The sequence below is a fragment of the Theropithecus gelada genome, chromosome 2 (genome assembly GCF_003255815.1).
Source record: "Theropithecus gelada isolate Dixy chromosome 2, Tgel_1.0, whole genome shotgun sequence".
NCBI lineage: Eukaryota > Metazoa > Chordata > Mammalia > Primates > Cercopithecidae > Theropithecus > Theropithecus gelada.
In genome coordinates, this window is record NC_037669.1 from 180,015,799 (window position 1) to 180,036,298 (window position 20,500).

General features: G+C 42.6%; 2 protein-coding genes across 3 annotated transcripts in view; one reads left to right on the forward strand and one right to left on the reverse strand.

The window, feature by feature from the left end:
- Nucleotides 1–1,336, forward strand: part of FBXL2 (F-box and leucine rich repeat protein 2) — a 146,542-nt gene extending 145,206 nt beyond the window's left edge. Inside the window, exon 16 of the transcript XR_003118042.1 lies at nt 356–1,336. The gene's annotated coding sequence lies outside the window, so the exon portion shown is untranslated. The remainder of the gene's footprint in view (nt 1–355) is intronic.
- UBP1 (upstream binding protein 1) overlaps nt 1–19,577 on the reverse strand; it is a 53,811-nt gene extending 34,234 nt beyond the window's left edge. Inside the window, exons 1-3 of one of the 2 annotated variants that reach the window (XM_025374921.1) lie at nt 19,505–19,577; nt 18,906–19,095; nt 4,547–4,698 (exon numbers count right to left, since the gene is read on the reverse strand). In XM_025374921.1, the coding sequence (XP_025230706.1) occupies nt 4,547–4,698; nt 18,906–19,018 (265 nt within the window). In that variant the 5' untranslated portion in view covers nt 19,019–19,095; nt 19,505–19,577. Of the gene's footprint in view, nt 1–4,546; nt 4,699–18,905 lie in introns of both variants that reach the window. The other variant, XM_025374922.1, reaches the window with a different exon arrangement.
- Between the last annotated feature and the right edge of the window lie 923 nt (nt 19,578–20,500).

Sequence of the window (20,500 nt, forward strand, 5' to 3'; positions counted from 1 at the left end):
TTCAAGTGATTCTCCTGCCTCAGCCTCCCGAGTAGCTGGGACTACAGGCGTGCACCACCACGCTTGGCTACTTTTATATTTTCAGTAGAGACGGTTTCACCATGTTGGCCAGGCTGGTCTTGAACTCTTAACCTCAGGTGATCTGCCTGCCTCGGCCTCCGAAAGTGCTGGGATTACAGGCATGAGCCGCCGCACCCAGCCTTAAACACAAATAAGTTTTTAAACTCAGTCCCTCTGCAGTTCAAAAAGAACTCAAAATATGACACTAAGACATCAATACAACTAGGAAAACTTGCTCCAATTTCTACTGACAAAGTGAAGACTATACCGAATTTGATTTTTATTTTCTTTACAGCATTACATAGTGGCAAATATTCATCATCAAGAATGACCATTGCGGCTGGGCGTGGTGGCTCACACCTGTAATCCCAGCACTTTGGGAGGCCAAGGTGGGTGGATCACTTGAAGCCAGGAGTTCGAGAACAGCCTGACCAACATGGTAAAACCCTGTCTCTACTACGAATACAAAAATTAGCCATACATGGCAGCATGTGCCCATAGTCCTAGGTATTCCAGAGGCTGAGGCAAGAGAATCCCTTGAGCCTGGGTGGCAGAGGTTGCAGTGAGCAAGGTTGCATCGTTGCACTCCAGCCTAGGAGACAGAGTGAGACCCTGTCTCAAAAAATAAATAAATAAGAAAATTAAAAAGAAAAAGAAAAGCGAGTCTAGTGAGCTGAAGACACTTTGCTAGTCTGGATCTTTGTTTGTCTTATTAGCTTAAATTAGCAAGCTTCTATTATTCAGTAGACAAAGAGGTAGGGTGAAAGATACTCAGAAATCTCTCAGTCTGGTCCAATCCTTGTCCAATGTAGAAAAAGCTAAGAATCCTCTCATTAGAAAAATATACCTTTAAGGACTACATCCCAGCTACTCAGGAGGCCTGAGGCAAGAGGACTGCTTGAGCCCAGGAGTTCAAAAACAGCTGGGCAACATAGCAAGATCCTGTCTCTAAAAACAAACAAACAAACAAAAGGAAAGGGAAAGAAGGCAGGAGAGAGGAAGGAAGAAAAAAAGGCCAGGTTCAGTGGTTCACGCCTGTAAACCCAGCACTTTGGGAGGCCAAGGCAGGAAGATCATTTGAGCCCAGTAGTTGGAGATCAGTGTGGGAAATGAATAGGGAGACCCCCATCTCTACGAAAATTTTTTTAAAGAATTAGCCAGGCGTGGTGGCCTGTGCCTATAGTCCCAGCTACTCAGGAGGCTAGGGTGGGTGGATCACTTTAGCCTGGGAGGTCAAGGCTGCAATGAGCCATGATTGTACCACTACACTCCAGTCTGGGTGACAGAGCAAGACCAAGAAGAGAGGGAGAAAGAAGGGAGAGGGGGAGGGAGAGCGGGAGGAAGAGGAGGGAGGGAGAAAGGGGGAGAAGAGAGAGGGAGCAGAGAAAGAAAAGAGAAAGAAGAAAATATGTATTTATAGAAAATTTTAAAACTTGTTTAAGGATTCATGGAAAATCTTGGGTTTAAAACTTTTTGTCAAGATGATAAATGCTAAGATATAGTCTGCGGAAAACACAACACACTATTATATATATTATAATCCTCATATAGTTATTATTTTGAAAGGCATTATAATTTCTTTTAAAAGGGTACATAAAAGTACAATTCCTTTAAAATTACTCAATTTTGTTTTTTTTGTTTTTTGTTTTTTGAGACAGTCTTGCTCTGTCGCCCAGGCTGGAGTGCAGTTCTGCAATCTCAGCTCACTGCAACCTCTGCCTCTTGGGTTCAAGTGATTCTCCTGACTCGGCCTCCTGAGTAGCTGGGACTACAGGTGTGTGCCACCATGCCTGGCTAATTTTTGTATTTCTAGTAGAGATGGGGTTTCACCATGTTGCCAGGATGGTCTTGATCTCCTGACCTCATGGATCCGCCCACCTTGGCCTCCCAAAGTGCTAGGATTACAGGCGTAAGCCATCATGCCCAGCCCTTATTTTTTAAAATTACTAAAATATATGTTGTTTTAAACATGTCTACATATACAGTTCAGCTTTCTACCTTTTTTCTGAAAAGACTAGGAAAAATCAAGAAATAACACAATTCCAGAACCAAGAAAATACTCAACATTAATACTGCAGTAAGCAGAATAAAGTACATGAAAACCACCTGCCCTTATATTGATTATATTCAAGTGAGGTATCACCTGAGAAAGAGGCACAAGTGAGCCTACTGGCGTGCTGGAAAAGGTAAAAGTATGTAATAGTTTCAAGGGAATATATATGTAAAAATTCATTAAGATTTGTGCACATTACTGTAATACTTCAAAAAAATTTTGTTAAAACCTAAGCTTTCCAAATTGACACTGAGCAAAGTAATTAATTGCTCTAAGTTTAATCTATAAAATGAATAAACCTCTCCTAGAGTTACTGTGAGAACTGAATAAGGTTACCACATGTATTTAGTACAATGCTAGATGCACAGTATCAATTAGTGTCAGTCTACTATATCACTACTACAGATGGTAGATTATGACTTTTATCGACATGAAATATCTTTATCTGGTTTAAGGACAACCATGAGCCGGGCGCGGTGGCTCACGCCTGTAATCCCAGCACTTTGGGAGGCCGAGGCGGGCGGATCACAAGGTCAGGAGATCGAGACCATGGTGAAACCCCGTCTCTACTAAAAATAGAAAAAAAAAAATTAGCCGGGCGCAGTGGCGGGCGCCTGTAGTCCCAGCTACTCGGGAGGCTGAGGCAGGAGAATGGCGTGAACCCGGGAGTCGGAGCTTGCAGTGAGCCGAGATTGCGCCACTGCACTCCAGCCTGGGCGACAGAGCGAGACTCCGTCTCAAAAAAAAAAAAAAAGGACAACCATGATAAACTATGGGCATTCCCCAGGCCAACAGATGCACATCCTACATGTTCCTTTAAACAGGATGTGTATGTATACTAATTCATTCCATGGTATGTATGTAACAGAACTTATTCAACTATTCCACAAGTAAGGAAAATTCAGGTTATTTCCTTTTTTATCTTTAGAAATAAAGTTACAGTGAATATCCTTGTCCCTACATTGTTTCTTCTGTTATTTTTATGTCTAAAACAGATTACCAAATAAGTTCTTAAGGTTCTTTCAAATATAAAACGTCAGTCTCAAATAAGTGATTGCCTACCCAAACACTAAATATAAAAACAAACAGGGTATTGTCACAAATGCTAGAGACAGGACTACCTGAAGGTAAAACCTTGTAGATTCTAAACTTATATATCAAATGAAAAGGTAGAAATAAGTTATTCTTCCACATTTCAGAATATTAATCACATGTAAAAGTCTAAAATCTATTGCTCTTTCCAAAACTTCCGGAGTAAAAATTCTATTTAATGACAGAAAAACAAATACTATATACTCTTAAGTGAAGAGATGCATAATTCTAATTTTTTGAAAGGAAACGTATATACATTCAAGAAACAGACCAAAAAGCTTAATTAGTCAATTTTTGGCATTATCCCTTCACATATTTCCCAGTTTTTCTACAATGAGCATATTAACAGTAAAAATGTTCAAAAAATTTTTTTAAATCAGAATTCAACATGCTTTCAGTATATGTATCCAACAAATTAATTCCTACATTCAAAGTACTTTTGTTTACAGCGGTAAGTCACATCAGCCTGTGCCCAAACTGCAAAGAGCAATCTCTCCTCTTTCCAAAGATAAACTGAGCCGGGTGCAATGGCTCACGCCTGTAATCCCAGCACTTTGGGAGGCTGAGGCAGGCAGATCACTTAAGGTCAGGAGTTCGAGACCAGCCTGGCCAACATGGTGAAACCCTGTCTACTAAAATTATACAAAATTAGCTGGGTGTGATGGTGGGTGCCTGTAATCCCAGCTACTTGGGAGGCTGAGGCACGAGAATTGCTTTAACCTGGGAGGCGGAGGTTGCAGTGAGCCGGTATCTCGCCACTGCACTCCAGCCTGGGCGATAGAGCAAAACCCAGACTCAAAAAAAAAAAAAGTACCCCTACATCTCCGTTTTCCCTCCTTCCCCACCATCTCTTTCACATCACTGAAATGTAACACTCTGACGTAAACTACAAACAAGATATAGAAGATAAAATGTGATGTTGTTTATTTAGCCACAGACTCCATCCTGGTGCAGCTTAAGTCTATTTTCAGCACAGAACTGCTTCATGTTCAAAATCCAGGTTCCTTGCTAGCTGGACTTCTGATTCATTCTCAAGTTCCATATTGAAATCACTGGCCCTAAAAATAACTGACTTTCTTTCCTACTTGCTAGTCCTTTGGATTATGTCTTTAAAAATCCTGTAATAAATCTTCCTCCTCAGACCCTCTTTAACACAAATCAGTTTACACAAACTGTACTTCAGCTGCTCACAGTAAAATTCCTACAATTTTCATTAAGTTGTAAAATTTAAGAAAAGAACCTAATTTTTAATTATTACCAATAATCTAGGCTACAATGCCAAAATATTAGTTTGTATTTCTGTAAATTCTTACATGTCAAATGTGACATAGCCAAACTAACCTTGGTTCAAATAAGTAAGCGTTTCATCATGCAGTTTTACTGCTGGCGACGTTGCGGCACACATCACATACTGAAAGGGTGGGTGCTCTGTTTCACCATCCAATGGAAGGCTGGAATCTTCCTGCTTGAAAATGGGCAATGCCAAGACATCACTGAAAAGCAAAAAATCAACACTGACCTTACTTTGGGTTTGAAATATTTGTCTATGGCCATATCATCCTGAATGCGCCCAATCTTGTCTGAAATATTTAAAAGCATATAAACATTTAGGGATAGTTTTTGTTTTTTTTAATTTAAGATCAGAAATTATATGTACAATAAAAGAACTATTAATGCTATGTGTGGTTCACCTAAAGGATGGCATTAACAACCCCTATCTCAGGGTGGGAAGTGGTGGGGGGCAGCAGGGCAGCTCTGAATATATACATATATATACATGGCACTTTAAAAAATTCTTTTAAAATTTTAAGGTCCAGATTCATTCTATTAAAAAAAGCAAGTCAAGAGTACATAGCTACCCGATTTGAAAGGCAAGAAATAATACTACTGCCAAAGATAGGTCACATTTGACACCACCGAATCACAAAGAAGCATTTGATTAAAATGGGGCTTTACAAAAAGTTCCCTGCTGTGCCTTGGCAAGTGCTAAGAACATAAAGCTTCACGCCTAGTCTAAAACAATGGCTCCTTCTGAGAGGTAAACAGTAGCAGCAGCAACAGCTGCTATTCTTCCCCCAAGAATAATCTGGGGCCCTGACTGGGAGAGTGATGAGGGGTCTTCTGGGACACTGTCCATACTGGATATGTTTAACAGCTTTATTGAGATATAATTTACATGCCATAAAGTCACCCTTTTAAAGTTTGTAATTCAGTGGTTTTAAGTATATTCACATCATCAGTATCTAATTCTTGAGTTCCAAAATATTTTCTCCCCTCAAAAAGAAATCCCATACCCATTAGCAGTCACTCACCATACTATCCCAGACCCACTCAGCCCCTGGCAACTTTCTATCTCTACGGATTTGCTATTTGGGACATTTAAATGGAATCATATGACTATGTGGTCTTTTGTGACTGGCTTCTTTCACTTGGCATGTTTCATAGACCACCCATGTTCTAACATGTACCAATGCTTCATTCTTTTTTATGGCTCCATTCCATTGTATAGACATACCATATTCTGTATCCATTCACATCATGGCCATCTGGGTTGTTTCCATTTTTCAGCAATTATGAATAATGCTGCTATGAACACTTTTCTATGTTTTTGTGTAGATAAATTCTGCTAAGTATATACCTAGAACTGGAATTACTGGATCACACTGTAACTCTGTTTAACTTTATTTCTTTTACTTATTTTTTTGGAGACAAAGTCTCTCTTTGTCACCCAGGCTGGAGTGCAGTGGTGCTATCTTGGCTCACCACAACCTCTGACTCCTGGGCTCAAGTCATCCTCATGCTTCCGCCTCCCAAGTAGCTGGGATTAGAGGCATGTGCCACCACACCCGGCTAATTGTATTTTTAGTAGAGACGGGGTTTCACCATGTAGGCCAGACTAGTGTCAAACTCCTGGCCTCAAGTGATCTGCCTGCCTCAGCCTCCCAAAGTACTGGGATTACAGGGATGAGCCATCACGCCCGGCCTCTGTTTAATTTTGTGAGCAACTGCCAAGCTGTTTTTCAAAGTGGTTGCAATCATTTTACATTTCCCCTATTAATGTATGGAGAGTGATTATTTGTTTTTAAGATAATTACCTGAGCTGTACATTTGTATCTTAACTTTTCTATACTCATTCTTCAATAAAAGGTAGAATAACAACAGTAGCAACAACAAAACATCCAAACGAATAACTACTATATCAACACCAATAATAGGGACTTGTCTGAACTGCTTATTTTATCTTTTTTTCCTACAAGCTGTTCATTCAGATACTTGGGTAGCCAGGTCAATTCAATTCAATTCAATTCAAAAACAGAATGTGAAAACAAGTGAAATGGGATGGAAACCCTGGGAGAGAACGTTATCCCACCAGTAGTCCCTACTCCCCACATGCATTTCTGCACTGTGCTGATTTTCTTTGGTTTTTTTTTTTTGTTTTTTTTGGTTTTTTTTGAGACGGAGTCTCGCTCAGTCGCCCAGGCTAGAGTGCAGTGGTGCGATCTTGGCTCACTGCAAGCTCCACCTCCCAGGTTTACGCCCTTCTCCTGCCTCAGCCTCCCGAGTAGCTGGGACTACAGCTGCCCGCCACCACTCCCAGCTAAGTTTTTGTATTTTTAGTAGAGACGGGGTTTCACTGTGTTAGCCAGGATGGTCTCAATCTCCTGACCTTGTGATCCACCCACCTGAGCCTCCCAAAGTGCAGGGATTATAGGCGTGAGCCACTGCGCCCAGCCGCTGATTTTCAAAGATACTAACTATCCACTAATTCTCCCTTTCTTATTTATACCCAGGAATTGTCAAAACACTCCTAGGTACACAAGTAATAACCAAGGATCACATGGTTAGCAGTGGTCCCCAACACTCCCATAGAGTTCTCGCAACACCTTGACCTAGGGATTTTGCCCCATCTAAGCTCCTGCCTTGGGGGCAGATACAAAAAAACAAACAAACAAAAAGAATCAGATCACCTCTTTATAAAAAGAGGTCATAATAGTCAAATTGGCTCCAGGGAAGATGAAAATATATATTGCATTTTATGTGTATGCAAGCATTTAAAACCCTCTCAGGAAGAAAGAAAACAAGAATGAGATAAGAGTTGTGACTCTGAACCGTTAATTACACTGAAAAATAACACAGGGAATAATTTTAACATTTCAATGCTAACTGCTTGGGTTGGGTTGATCATTAGATACAGATCATCAAAATAAAATGTATAACTGCATGAGAATGGCTTTTTATAAATAAATTGTTACATATGGAAGACACAATTTTATATACTTCAGATCCTAGAAGACAACCACCTTTTTATTCACTTGGTTATAGTCTCGATGATCCACACAGAAAATAGTATGCTCATGGTAAGTGCTAAATGACTCCTGAACAAACATATAAACACATAAAGATCATCTGCTATTGAATTTCCAATTAATTTTTTACTTAATTAGAAAGAAAATGCCTTGTAGTCAACACAGCAACCAGTGATCCTTTTCAAACAGAAGTTAAACCATTTCAGTTCTCTGAACCCTTCCATCAGCTCACTTTCAACCAAAGTCCTTACAAAATCCTACAAAGTCCTATGCAACCTGCTCTTCATCCCCTCTTCTCGTCACCCTCATTCCCCCTGCTCCAACTACCCCGGCCTCCTGGTTCTACTCTTCTACTGGATATCATAATGGCTCATTTCATTCAAATGTCATCTTTTCAGTGACAACATGACACTGGAGTCCTCCCACCCACACTCCCAATTTCCCTACCCTAGCTCTATACGCAGCTCTTATCACTTTCCAACAATATACATGACTTACTAAGTTTGTATCTGCCATAAGCACGTAACTCCAAAAATGTGTTTCTTCAATGACTGATGCCAGCATCTAGCACAAAGGAGCTCAAATACTTGCTGAATCAATGAACTGATTGCTGCATTAATAATCAACCACTTAGTATTAAGATTGAAAACTAGGTCTCCAGACAAGATTATAATTTCTACTATGTTGAAAGTGCTAAAACCTTGATGGTTTTTGTAATCCCATAAATGGAAACACATTTTTGAGTACTAAAGACAGAATGTTAAACAGAACTAAAAGAAGCAGGGTTTCTTTTTTTTTTTTTTTAAGACAGAGCGTGACTCTGTCTCCCAGGCTGGAGGGCAGTGGCATGATCATGGCTCACTACAGCCTCAACCTCCCACCACAACCTCCCAAGTAGCTGGGATTACAGGCATGCACCACCATGCCTGGCTAATTTTTGTATTTTTAGTAAAGTGGGGTTTCCCCATGTTGGCCAGGCTGATTTTGAACTCCTGGCCTCAAGTGATCCACCCGCCTCGGCCTTCTAAAGTGCTGGAACTACAGGCATAAGCCACTGCGCCAGGCCCAAATGATGCATTTTAAAAGGCAAAACTGAAAGATCTACATGTCGGCAAATTTTAATGTAGCTTAGCACCAAAAATCAGGATGCTGGCCGGGCGCGGTGGCTCCAGCCTGTAATCCCAGCACTTTGGGAGGCCGAGACGGGCGGATCACGAGGTCAGGAGATTGAGATCATCCTGGCTAATACGGTGAAACCCCGCCTCTACTAAAAAATACAAAAAGCTAGCCGGGCGAGGTGCCGGGCGCCTGCAGTCCCAGCTACTTGGGAGGCTGAGGCAGGAGAATGGCGTAAACCCGGGAGGCAGAGCTTGCAGTAAGCTGAGAGCCGGCCACTGCACTCCAGCCCGGGCGACAGAGCAAGACTCCATCTCAAAAAAAAAAAAAAAAAATCAGGATGCTAAAAAAGACCTGGAAATCACAACAAGCTTGATTACATGAAGTATAAAAATCTACTAGGTCACCTAAAAATCCAGCAATGTAAGCTGCCTTCAGGGACGTCAAATTAATGACTGCAAGACCCTACTGTGAGGCAAGACTGCATTGTACACCCTCTCATAGCCTTTGAATATAATTATATGAATGTATGTACTAATTTTCAAAAACAGTGAAAATTTGAATTTTTTTTAAGGACAAGATAGATAAAACATATGGAAGCTAAATAAGAATTCTAAGGAGACATGAAAGAAACTAAATAGAAAAAAACAACATAGAGAACTGACTGTTCAGTAATGGCAGGCTAAGTAATTTAAACGAACCTATACCCCATCCACCCTCACTGAGAACAGGGGAAAAAAAAGTTGTCAGAGAACACATATATTCTTAAAAGTATTGAAGAACTAACAAGATAAGGAAACAGGCCAAAATCTGAAAAAGTGCAGTAACTCCAAGCAAGCCTAGAACTGAAAGTGGCTTTTACCTACCCAACCTGAGGAAAGAACTGCAAAGCTGTACTGTAGTTTTAGTGGCCTTATGGGTGTAGGATACAGCCAACCACATTAAACCGGAACGGAAACAGCTAAATGCACAGGGTAAGGGTGAAGAGAAAGTACTGGTTAGTTTCTCCAGCATGGTCCAGGGAACCACTGACAGGTAGGGCTCCCAGGGGTCTGACAAGCAAGTGAAGATTTAGGCATTGAATTATTCCAAGTAATTTTGAAATGCCAGTACCCCAAAATAACCAGGCATAAAAGGTCAAACAAGACTCTAGGAGCAAAAACCAACGGCAGAAACAACAGATGACACATATCCAGTTCCAGATTTCGTCTGTTGGTATTCAGATCTTTTCTGCCTCTACTGCAGAAGGTTAGAAGCCTGAAAACTACATATAGAAGAATTCTTGCTAGACAGTCTTGTCAGGTTCTCCAAAGGCAAACACTGGTGGGAAATTAAAGAGCGGGAAAGGGAAAAGCCAGATGCAAAAACAGGCAACCAAACAGAACGCAGCTGTAGAAAATTACAGGGGATCAGCAGCCATGCCTCCAGCAACAAGCCCAAGAACAACCAGGTAACATGGCCGCCTCCTCCAACCCTTCCAGCTCCTTCGCAATCAAGTACTTCACTAAATCCCTCTCTGCTTGAGACAGCTAACTGATTTCTATTTTCCTGACTGTACACAGACCAGCAGAGATTTCAGACGCTGGAATTATCAGATCCAAATTATAAAATCATGCTTACTCTGTTTAAAGAAATAAAAGAAAAGCCTGAAACTATCTGCAAGGAACAGGAAACTAAAGGACAGCAAAAACGGAACAAGAGCAAATAGAACTTCTAGAACTGGAAAATAAAACTGTCCAAATTAAGAATTCAGGTTTAATAGCAGCTCAGACAGAAGTGAAGACTGAATGAGGAGACTGGAATACAGGTAAAAAGAAGTTAACCAGAAAGCAGCACAGAGAGGGAAATTATGGAAAATGAAGAAGTTAAGAACGGACAAAGTGAGAAGATTTTGCATTAAATTGAAGTCTCAGCAAAGAATGCAATAGAGGCAATAACTGAAGACAGGAAGGCTGAGCAAATTCTAGAACTGGTGAAATATACCAACCAATTCACAGATTCAAGAAGCCCAAATGACCAAACCAGAATAAATAAGAAATACACACCCAAATACACCATAGAAAAACTCACAAGCCAGTACAGTATATGAAAGTTCCGCTGGGCGCGGTGGCTCACACCTGTAACTCCAGCACTTTGGGAGACTGAGGTGGGTGGATCATGAGGTCAGGAGTTCGAGACCAGCCTGTCCAATATGGTGAAACCCTGTCTCTACTAAAAAATACAAAAAAATTATCCGGGCATGGTGGTGCATGTCTGTAGTCCCAGCTACTCAGGAGGCTAAAGCAGGAGAATCGCTTGAATCCAGGAGGCAGAGGTTGCAGTGAGCCAAGATCGCGCCACTGCACTCCAGCCTGGGCGACAGAGTGAGACTCCATCTCAAAAAAAAAAAAAAAAAAAAGAAAGTTCTATTTTCCCAGTAAAGAACTAAGGGAATCAGTTGAAAATAGGCACAGCGAGAATGAGTTGTGAGGATGAGTTGTGAAGCTGAGGAGGTGTCATTAAGCTTTCTAGAAGAGTCAGGGAGGAAATAGATGAGAACGTTGTGGTGTAAACTACAGAGCATCAGGAAAGACATACTTGACAGCCAAGGTCATGAACCAACCACTACTAACAAAATCTGAATACTTTCATGTCCATTAAATAAATTACATGTATAGTCAAACATTTACTCATCCAAACAAAGTTAAAATTGGCTGGGTGCAGTGGTTCACACCTGTAATCCCAACACTTTGGGAGGCCGAGACAGGCGGACTGCTTGAGCCCAGGAGTTTGAGACCAGCCTGGATAACATGGTGAAACCCCATCTCTACAAAAAATAGAAAAAAAATTAGCCAGGCATGGTGGCGCATACTCATCATCTCAGCTACTAGGGAAGCAGAGGTGGGAGAATTACCTGAGCCTAGGAAGTGAAGGGTTCGGTGAGCCATAACTGCACCACTGCACTTCAGCCTGGGTAACAGAGAGTGACCCTCTTCTGGCTAAGTTCTCTGTTTTGGCAAAGTTTTTTAATTTTAAAAAATTTTATGGTTAATACATAATGGTTTGTAATTGTTATTCAAATAAATTTTTAATGCTTTCAAATTTCTTGATACTTTCATTATGAAGTTACTACAACATACACAGCATCCTATTTATGTTTAGATAGAGACAAAGTAATAACAAAAGCAACTGTGGTCCTACTCTACTCAAAATCACTGCTAAAAATAAGAGATCCTTTCAAGGCTAAATAGTGTTCACAAGTATATCTTATCGTTGCATTCCCCATCCACACCAAAAAATTACATGTTTCTAAAACAGTTTTAACCACTACACACATCAAGTGTCAAAATCATAAAAGAAGGAAAAACTAAAAATTGTCACAGGACACAAAAACTAAATGCAGGCCGGGCACGGTGGCTCAAGCCTGTAATCCTAGCACTTTGGGAGGCCGAGACGGGCAGATCACGAGGTCAGGAGATCGAGACCATCCTGGCTAACCCGGTGACACCCCGTCTCTACTAAAAAATACAAAAAAAAACTAGCCGGGCGAGGCGGCGGGCGCCTGTAGTCCCAGCTACTCGGGAGGCTGAGGCAGGAGAATGGCGTGAACCCGGGAGGCAGAGCTTGCAGTGAGCTGAGATCCAGCCACTGCACTCCAGCCTGGGCGACAGAGTGAGACTCCGTCTCAAAAAAAAAAAAAAAAAAAAACTAAATGCAATATAGAATCCTGGATTGGAATCTGAAAAAGGACAAAAGGGAGAAAACTGAATTCCAAATAAATTTTGTAATTTAAATAACAGTACCGCACCAAGTCTAATTTCCTGATTTTGACAATAGTACTCTGGTTTTATAAGTAGGAGAAGCTGGGTGAAAAGTACATTTGAACTCTCTATACTACTTTTGTAACTTGAAAAATTTCAAAATGAAAAGTTATAAGTTAAAAGTTCAACTATGAATACATGAATGAGTAAAAACTAGTTTTGTAATAGTTCATATCAAGGTAACAATTTCACAATATCCAAAAAACTCAGAGTTAATTTTTTTTTTTTTTTTTGGTTTGAGATGGAGTCTCACTCTGTCGCCCAGGCTGGAGTGCAGTGGCACGATCTCAGCTTACCACAACCTCCGCCTCCTGGGATCAAACGATTCTCCTACCTCAGCCTCCTGAGTAGCTGGGATTACAGGTGCCCACCACCACAACCGGCTGATTTTTGTATTCTTAGTATAGACAGGGATTCACCATGTTGGCCGGGCTGGTCACGAACTCCTGACCTCAAGTGATCTGCCCACTTTTTTAAAAAAAGAATACCATAGGCCGGTGCAGTGGCTCATGCCTGTAATCCCGGAACTTTGGGAGCCCGAGGCGGGCAGATCACGAGGTCAGGAGCGCGAGACCAGCCTGACCAACATGGTGAAACCCCGCCTCTACTAAAAATACAAAAATTAGCTGGGCATGGTGGCATGCACCTGTAATCCCAGCTACTGAGGAGGCTGAGGCAGGAGAATCGCTTGAACCCAGGAGACTGAGGTTGCGGTGAGCTGAGATAGCGTCACTGCACTCCAGCCTGGGTGACAGAACGAGACTCCATCTCAAAAAAAAAAAAAAACTCTACACCAAAGGCTGACAATTGCATATTCATCTGTTAGATCTGTCCCAAAACAAGCAAAGTAAATAATATATAGCCTCCTTTAAATTCAGTCATGAAGCTGGGCACCATGTGGTACACCTGTAGTTCCAGCTACTTGGGAGTTTGTGGCAGGAGAATCCCTTGAGCCCAGGAATTGGAGACTGTAATGTGCAGTGATCAAGTCTGCAAATAGCCACTGTACTCCAGCCTGGGCAACAAAGCAAGACCCTGTCTCTAAAAATAATAATAATATCAGTCATAGAGCTAAGAAAAAAAAAGAAAAAAGCATCAGATGGTATTTCCATCCAAAGCAAATGTTTAAATGTGTCCTGGCAAACCAACAAATGCCACTATGATGAAACATCAAATTTATGAGACCATATCAATAAACCACCAAGTTTCAAACAGTCCTAATTGAAGGATATAAACTGTACTGTATCTTACAGGGGCAGGGGAACCCTAATTTTAAAAACTGAACACAATAAAAATCTATAGACAAACAATGGAATTACACAAATTCGCTGAGATTACATAAAAATAATTTCTTGAAAGTAAGGTTTCAATAGTGAGCAAACCTTTTTTTTTTTTTTTTTTTTTTTTGAGAAAGAGTCTTGCTCTGTCACCACAGGCTGGAGCACAGTGGAGCAATCTTGGCTCACCGTAACCTCCACCTCCCAGGCTCGGGTGATTCTCCTGCCTCAGCCTCCCAGTAGCTGGGATTACAGGCATGTGCCACCATGCCCAGCTAATTTTGTATTTTTAGTAGAGACAGTGTTTCACCATGTTGGCCAGCCTGCTCTCAAACTCCTGACCTCAGGTGATCCACCTGCCTCAGCCTCCCAAAGTGCTGGGATTACAGGCTTAGGCCACTGTGCCCGGTGACTCAATCCTTTAGAGCAGGGATGGACAAGGTATGGCCTAAGAGCTAAATCCAGCCAGGGTTGTAAAAAACAAAATGTGACAGAATCTATACATCCCACAAAGCCTAAAATATTTACTACCTAGCCCTTTACAAAAAACGTTTGCCAACCTCAGCTTTATAGTAATAAATTTTAAAATGTGGACACTATAATCTTAAATCAATAAATTTCTTAAATGAGTTAATTTACTAAATCATTTCCTGTAATGCAGCCAAGATTAAATCCAGGAAAAAGTGGTTAAACCTTGAAATTAGAAGTTTTATAGAAACTGCTTCATGAAAAGATTCTAGGGAAAAAAACAGAAATCACTGCCAATTCTGGCAGTATTCTGAAGAACCATAATAAAATTTTTAAATTTCACCAATCCTAAAATTGTTCTACACAGATGTTCCCTAACATATAATAAAGTCCCAATCAACCCATTGTAAGTTGAAAATATCATAAATCAAAGGTAAATTCATCAGCCTGGCCAACATAGCAAGACCTTACCTCTACTAAAAATAAAATTTTAAAAATTAGCCAGGCATGGTGGCACTGCCTGTAGTTCCAGCTACTCTGGAGGCTGAGGTGAGAAGATTGCATAAGCCCAGCAAAGTCAAGGCTGCAGTGAGCCGTGATTGTACCACTGTACTCCAGTATCAGTGACAGAGCAAGCAAGACCTAGTCTCAAACATTTCATGCACCTAACCTACTGAACATCATAGCTTACCTAGCCTACCTTAAACATGCTCAGATCAGTTAGATTAGCCTACAGTTGGGGAAAACCATTTGGCAACACAGTATGCTGACTGGGAACTATGGCTCACTGCCACTGCCCAGCATCACAAGAGCATCATACCATATATCACTAGCCTGGGAAAGACCAAAATTCAAAATACAACATACAGTGTCTACTGAAGGTGTTTCTACTGAATGTATACGGCTTATACAACAAAAATTTTAGGTCAAACCATCCTAAGTTGGGGATCATCTGTACTTCCAAGATATATGTCACCTACTCAGGGACATTCTATTTTAGCATGAGACCAAAAGAAAATCATCAACTATTAATAGCTACATAATAAACCCTATCCTTACTAATCTTTTACTAACTTAATACTGATCTAAGTTGAAATTCTGTTACCCTACAGGGTCTGCAACACTAATTTTTTTTAACTTTTTAAAAAGTGACAGATAATAGCATAACCCCCCACCCTGTACAACATGATGTTTTGACATATATACACTGTCCAATGTTTAAATTCAACCTATTAACAAATGTATTACCTCAGTTATCACTGTGGTGAGAACGTTAACATCCACCCTTTGCATTTTTCAATACATTGTATCATTAACTATAGTAACCTTGTTGTACAATAGATTTCTTAAACATTTTACCTTTCAATCAATATAGGAAATCTGTCATTAACTCAAAGCAGTTTTGATTTAGCAAATTATTTGTAAACTATGGACATACCTCCCATTTCAAAATACATAATGTATTATCTTTTGTTTCAAAAGATTTATACCACAGCGAAGTTTAACAAACAGGGCTCAGATAATACCTTTTTTAAAGTGAGAATTTAATACCAAAATTTTTATGAGTAAGTTAAAGAAGCCATTACTTCCTATTATCTTCAAAAGTATTTCAATATTGAACCCCCAAATCCTAAAAATTAACTTGGCTACAGATGACAAATTTCAAACAGTGAGATGGAAAGAAAATTACCAGGTGGTCCAAAGACCGTCTCTGAGTTTTAACGAGTATTACTTTTTAAAGTCATTTGGTTATCTACTCCATACTTGACAAAACAAGAATGACCCAGATTTCAAGTTACCATGGGTTTCAGTCTTCACTCTGTGTCGGGGAAAAAATCAGCCTTCATCTGTTTAAGCCAATCACTTTAACATCTATGACCCTCAGATAATGCATTTACAGTATAAGAAAATGAGTGGTCTAGACTCTAAAAGGTTTCTGAGGTCTCTATCCATCTCTAAAATTGTTACTGTAACCAAGATTTTTAAAAATATTTTTGACCTGCCTCATTTCAAATAGAATCTGCTGCAGTTCACATCTCACACCCAAATACAATACAAAAAAAAAAAAAAACTAAACAAAAACAACAAAAAAAGTATAATACAACAGCACACACAGAACACATGAGAATCAGAGCCAAAAGAAAAAAAGAGAAGCAAAGGTAATGTTATCAATTAGCCCCAATATATTCCCAATATTACCAGCCTACATTATTTTACACAAACATATTTTTCCTACCTTTTTAAGAGAAGGAGGGGGAACGATAGAGAAGGGGGTCTCAGTCTTGCCCAGGATGGAGTGCAGTGGCTGTTAACAGGTGCAATCATAGCACACACTACACCCCTCAATCTCTGGGCTCAAGCAATCTCCCAAGTAGCTAGGTCTACAAGCATACCAAACATCACACTTGGCTATTTTTAAGTCAGACCGCTGAGAGAAGCCATTTCTTCCTTTCAAACTATCCTCCCAAAAGATGAAGAAACCATTCCTTAAGAGAAGTCTTAAGAAATACCTCTTGTTTTTGAAGCCATCCAAAAAGCAAATACAGTAATCATGTTTCATTTTGAAAGAAAAATGGAAAGCTGCCGACAAAATCAATTTGTATCAAGAAGTCATTTTTCCAGTAATTTCTTCAAGTTTACTTCTTGAACTTTGAAAGATAAGCTTTCCTTCCTACTGGATGCAAGAGGAAGTGACTGAATGCTCACGCTGGAGAATGAGTGAGCCATTCATGGGCACCCCAAACCCTCTCAGGGTTCCAGGGCCAGGCATGGAAAGTACAATTGCAGTCCAGGGAGGCCTGCAGCAGCTAACGCCTTCTTCACATTTTCTCCTTATCCAGTCAATTTTGGAATTTCCTTAGTTTGAGAATTTCAAACAAAGGGCCTTGAATTTGCAAGAGGCAAGCACTCTCATCTCTTAGTTTTTGAGGACTCAATTAAATATGAAAAAAATAAGCTTCTTAAAAATGGTAATTACCTTCAAATGTCTTTGAAAATTTAGATTAAACGGCACAACCAAAAAAGCATTCAAGGGAAACTTATCCCTGTAAAGAGTATTGTAGGTTACACAGAATTACAAAGATCTCACACACTACTTTAAAAATACATGGTCAGGGAAAGGTTTAAAATCATCAAGATTGTACTTCCTTTTCACGGAAATAAACTATACACAAAAATTATTACATTAATAAGTTGACTGAATCACTAAATCAGGTCAAATAAAACCCTAGAAAAAAGTAAACGCTCAAAATAGCTATCAATAAGTAAACTTCTCAGCAGCAAACTTTCATTTTACCATAAAAGAGAAGCAGTTGAGGAGAGACACATATGAACTTGCTTCACGTGCCTCTTTTGCCGTGACTGTAAGCCTCGTGTTTCCAGTAGAGCTAAGGAGCAGAATGGCACTAGAGGAGTGCGTTTTCACTAGAGAAGCACTGCCTCTAATACTTCCCTCTGGGGTGACTCCATGACTTTCAGTAGCTCAATTTCCTGAACAACTGAGACAACTGTTTTAGAAAATAAGCCACCTCATCTACAGGCCTTAAGTTATACAACTGCAGAGAGAAGAGGTGCCAAGTTCAGGAAGCCCAGCAGAGACCAAATCAGAGCCAGACGGTGGGGAACTCCAGGTTTCATACGCTTTCCACCACTCACTTCCACACTTCCACACTCCGAAAAATGTCTCCAACCTTTCTGAGAGTTCTTTATGGCTCAGAATTTCTCTTTAAGATTTAAAGACCCAATTACTTCAAGGAGCAGCCACCATGATTCCAGGCCAGCTTTGACCCAGAATTCCTCCTCTAGAGCTGCAGTAAGATGTATGAATGCTACTGGGTAACTGTAGAGCACTTCCAAGACATTAGACATTTTCTAAAGAACAGAAAGCTACATTTAATTCACATTATTGAAAAGCTGCCAAACCACTGACTTTTATACTTTATTAGTCGAGTCAACTCTATGGTAAACTATATTTCAATAGAGCCACTAAAAAAATACAGAGCTTCCAAACTCCTACCAGTTAAAAAGGATAAAGGGCAGAGACTAAGCTCAGATCTGTTTCAACCTCTCAACATTAAAATGAATGACCGCTGGTACAGACAGCAGAGACTAAACAATTGTTTGTGGTGCAATCACTGCATCTTAAAACCCTCAAGAGGAAATAGCCTGAGAGGGTAGTCTCCAAAATGGGAAACTTCACTTTGAGACAATCAAAAAAAACCAAACGAAGTCACAGTGCTACTCCCACCGCTGCTCTTTCAATTATAATTTACTATCATCAAGTGATTAAAACCTGCAGCCAAAACAAAAACCATAATGTAGGACAGCTGACCCCAAAACGCTGGACAGTATTCTCCCAATATAAATGCTGCCTTTTCGTACAGTGTATTCTAGCTCCAACGGGGCTTGTAAATCACTTGTAAGGAAAGGAAGCCCCTTCCCCCACCAACCCAAGCCATCCTAATAGCTGGGCGTGTTTTACAGCAAATATGAAGCACTCAGGAGCGGTCCGAGGCCGAAGCTTGCGGGGCCACCCTCCCCCACCCGCTCGTCACCAGGGTGAACAGAGGCCTTTGGGGTTCCATGGCCCCCGACCGCCACGCGGCAAGGACTCCGACCCCGCAGCCCAGGAGGCCCGTGCACCTCTGGGAGCAGCCGCATCTGGCAGAGACTCAGGGCTGCGCAGGCCTTCCCCAAGGAGACAGAGCTTCTCCCCACCCGGGGCGCCCAGTACCTCATGCTGTAAGCGCCGGCGCCCAGCTCCTGCCCGATGCCCGAGAGGCTGGCGTCGAAGTCGTGCACCAGCCCGGACTCGATCACCTCGTCCATCTTGAGCACCCAGGCCATCTTCCGGCCTCGCCGTCGCCCCGCACAGTGCGGCCTCCGCGTCCAGGGCGAAGGGGCCGGAGCTCCGCTGGCGCGTCCTGGGGGAGGGCGCGGGTGAAGCCTCCGGGGGGGGTGGCGAGTGGTCACCAGCGGCGGCCGGGACCAGAGCGGCGGGGGCCCCACTGGCAGGGCACGGCGAGCCCAGCGAGCAATTGCAGCGGGAGCGACCGGGCCGCCGGCAGCGCCACCCTCCCGCGGACACCGGCCCTGCGCCTCATGCCGGCGCCGCCGCCCAGCCCCCGCGCCGCTAGCGCTGCAGCCGCCGCCGCCCGCCCCGCCCGGGGCCCCCCGGTCGCATCCTCCTCCGGGACCGCTCGGAGGCCGGACCTCTGGCCGCTCCGAAGACCACACGGGGACAAGCCCTCCGCCCGCCCGTCACCCTCTCCGCAGCCTTGACTCCTCGCCCCAGGCCCGCCCAGGCTCTAGCGCCACACCGCCCCGGCCAACCCAGCCGACGCCGCTCCGCCGGCCCGGACGCTGGCTTCAACGCGGCTCCGACTTAGGCTCACGCGCCGCTTCCGCCTCCCCGGCCCCGCCCCGACCCCGCCCCCGCGTTCGCCCCACGCCCCGGCCCTCCCCGTACAGCCCCGCGCTTAGGGCCACTCCCCGCGCCTCGCGGCCCAGGAACTGTCCGGACAGAGCAATGCGGCCCCGCCCACGCGGCTGTTCCCAGCCGGGGCGGCCTCGCTGCCTCCTTGCACAGCAGCTCAGGAAGAGGCGGTGCCAAAAGGGCTGCCAGTTTCCGTCCCTTCAAGCGAGTGAGAAAATTGACAGGCCAACTGAGCAATACCTGCAAGTGCTTGGACGAAGCTCCCGTGAGTCTCTGCGTCCCCCGACTAAACAACCAATCAAAATGTTCTTCCTCTTGGGCGGGCTCGAAGACGGAATTTGCTGCCAAAAGAAAGAGTTCATTGGACTCCATGGTAGAAAGCGGCCCCAAACGCCACTTCCGGAGGTGATTTGCTGTTCTGTGGTATTTCCCGGTCGGCTCTGCTTTTTGCCCTCTCTACCGAGGGAGAGAGCGGTTTGCATCACATCTGGTGACAGAAAAGCCAGTTGTGCAGAAAACTTTGATTGGCGTGAAAATAAGCCAGTCAACGCTCCTGAGAAAGAGCTCTGGAAAGACTTCCCCCATTGGTTGCATTGCAGAGAGCCGCTTGGCTATCCTGAGTTGAACTAGCTGTTGGTTGTCCTAACTGCAGGCAATCTCGTGACCTTCGGCTCCGAACCATTAGGACGTGCTACAGTAACAGCTACGCTGCTCAGAGGGCCGGAAGGGTCTTCCTCAGCGACCTAGCGTGGGCACGCGCCATTGGGGCCAAAAGACAGAAATCCTTTTACCGAAAGAGATGAAATAGAAAGCAGGAGCAGAGGCTGACTTACAGAGGCTGACTTACAGAGGCAGTGTGCGGATCAGAGTTCCTTAGGTACGGCTGCTGGCGC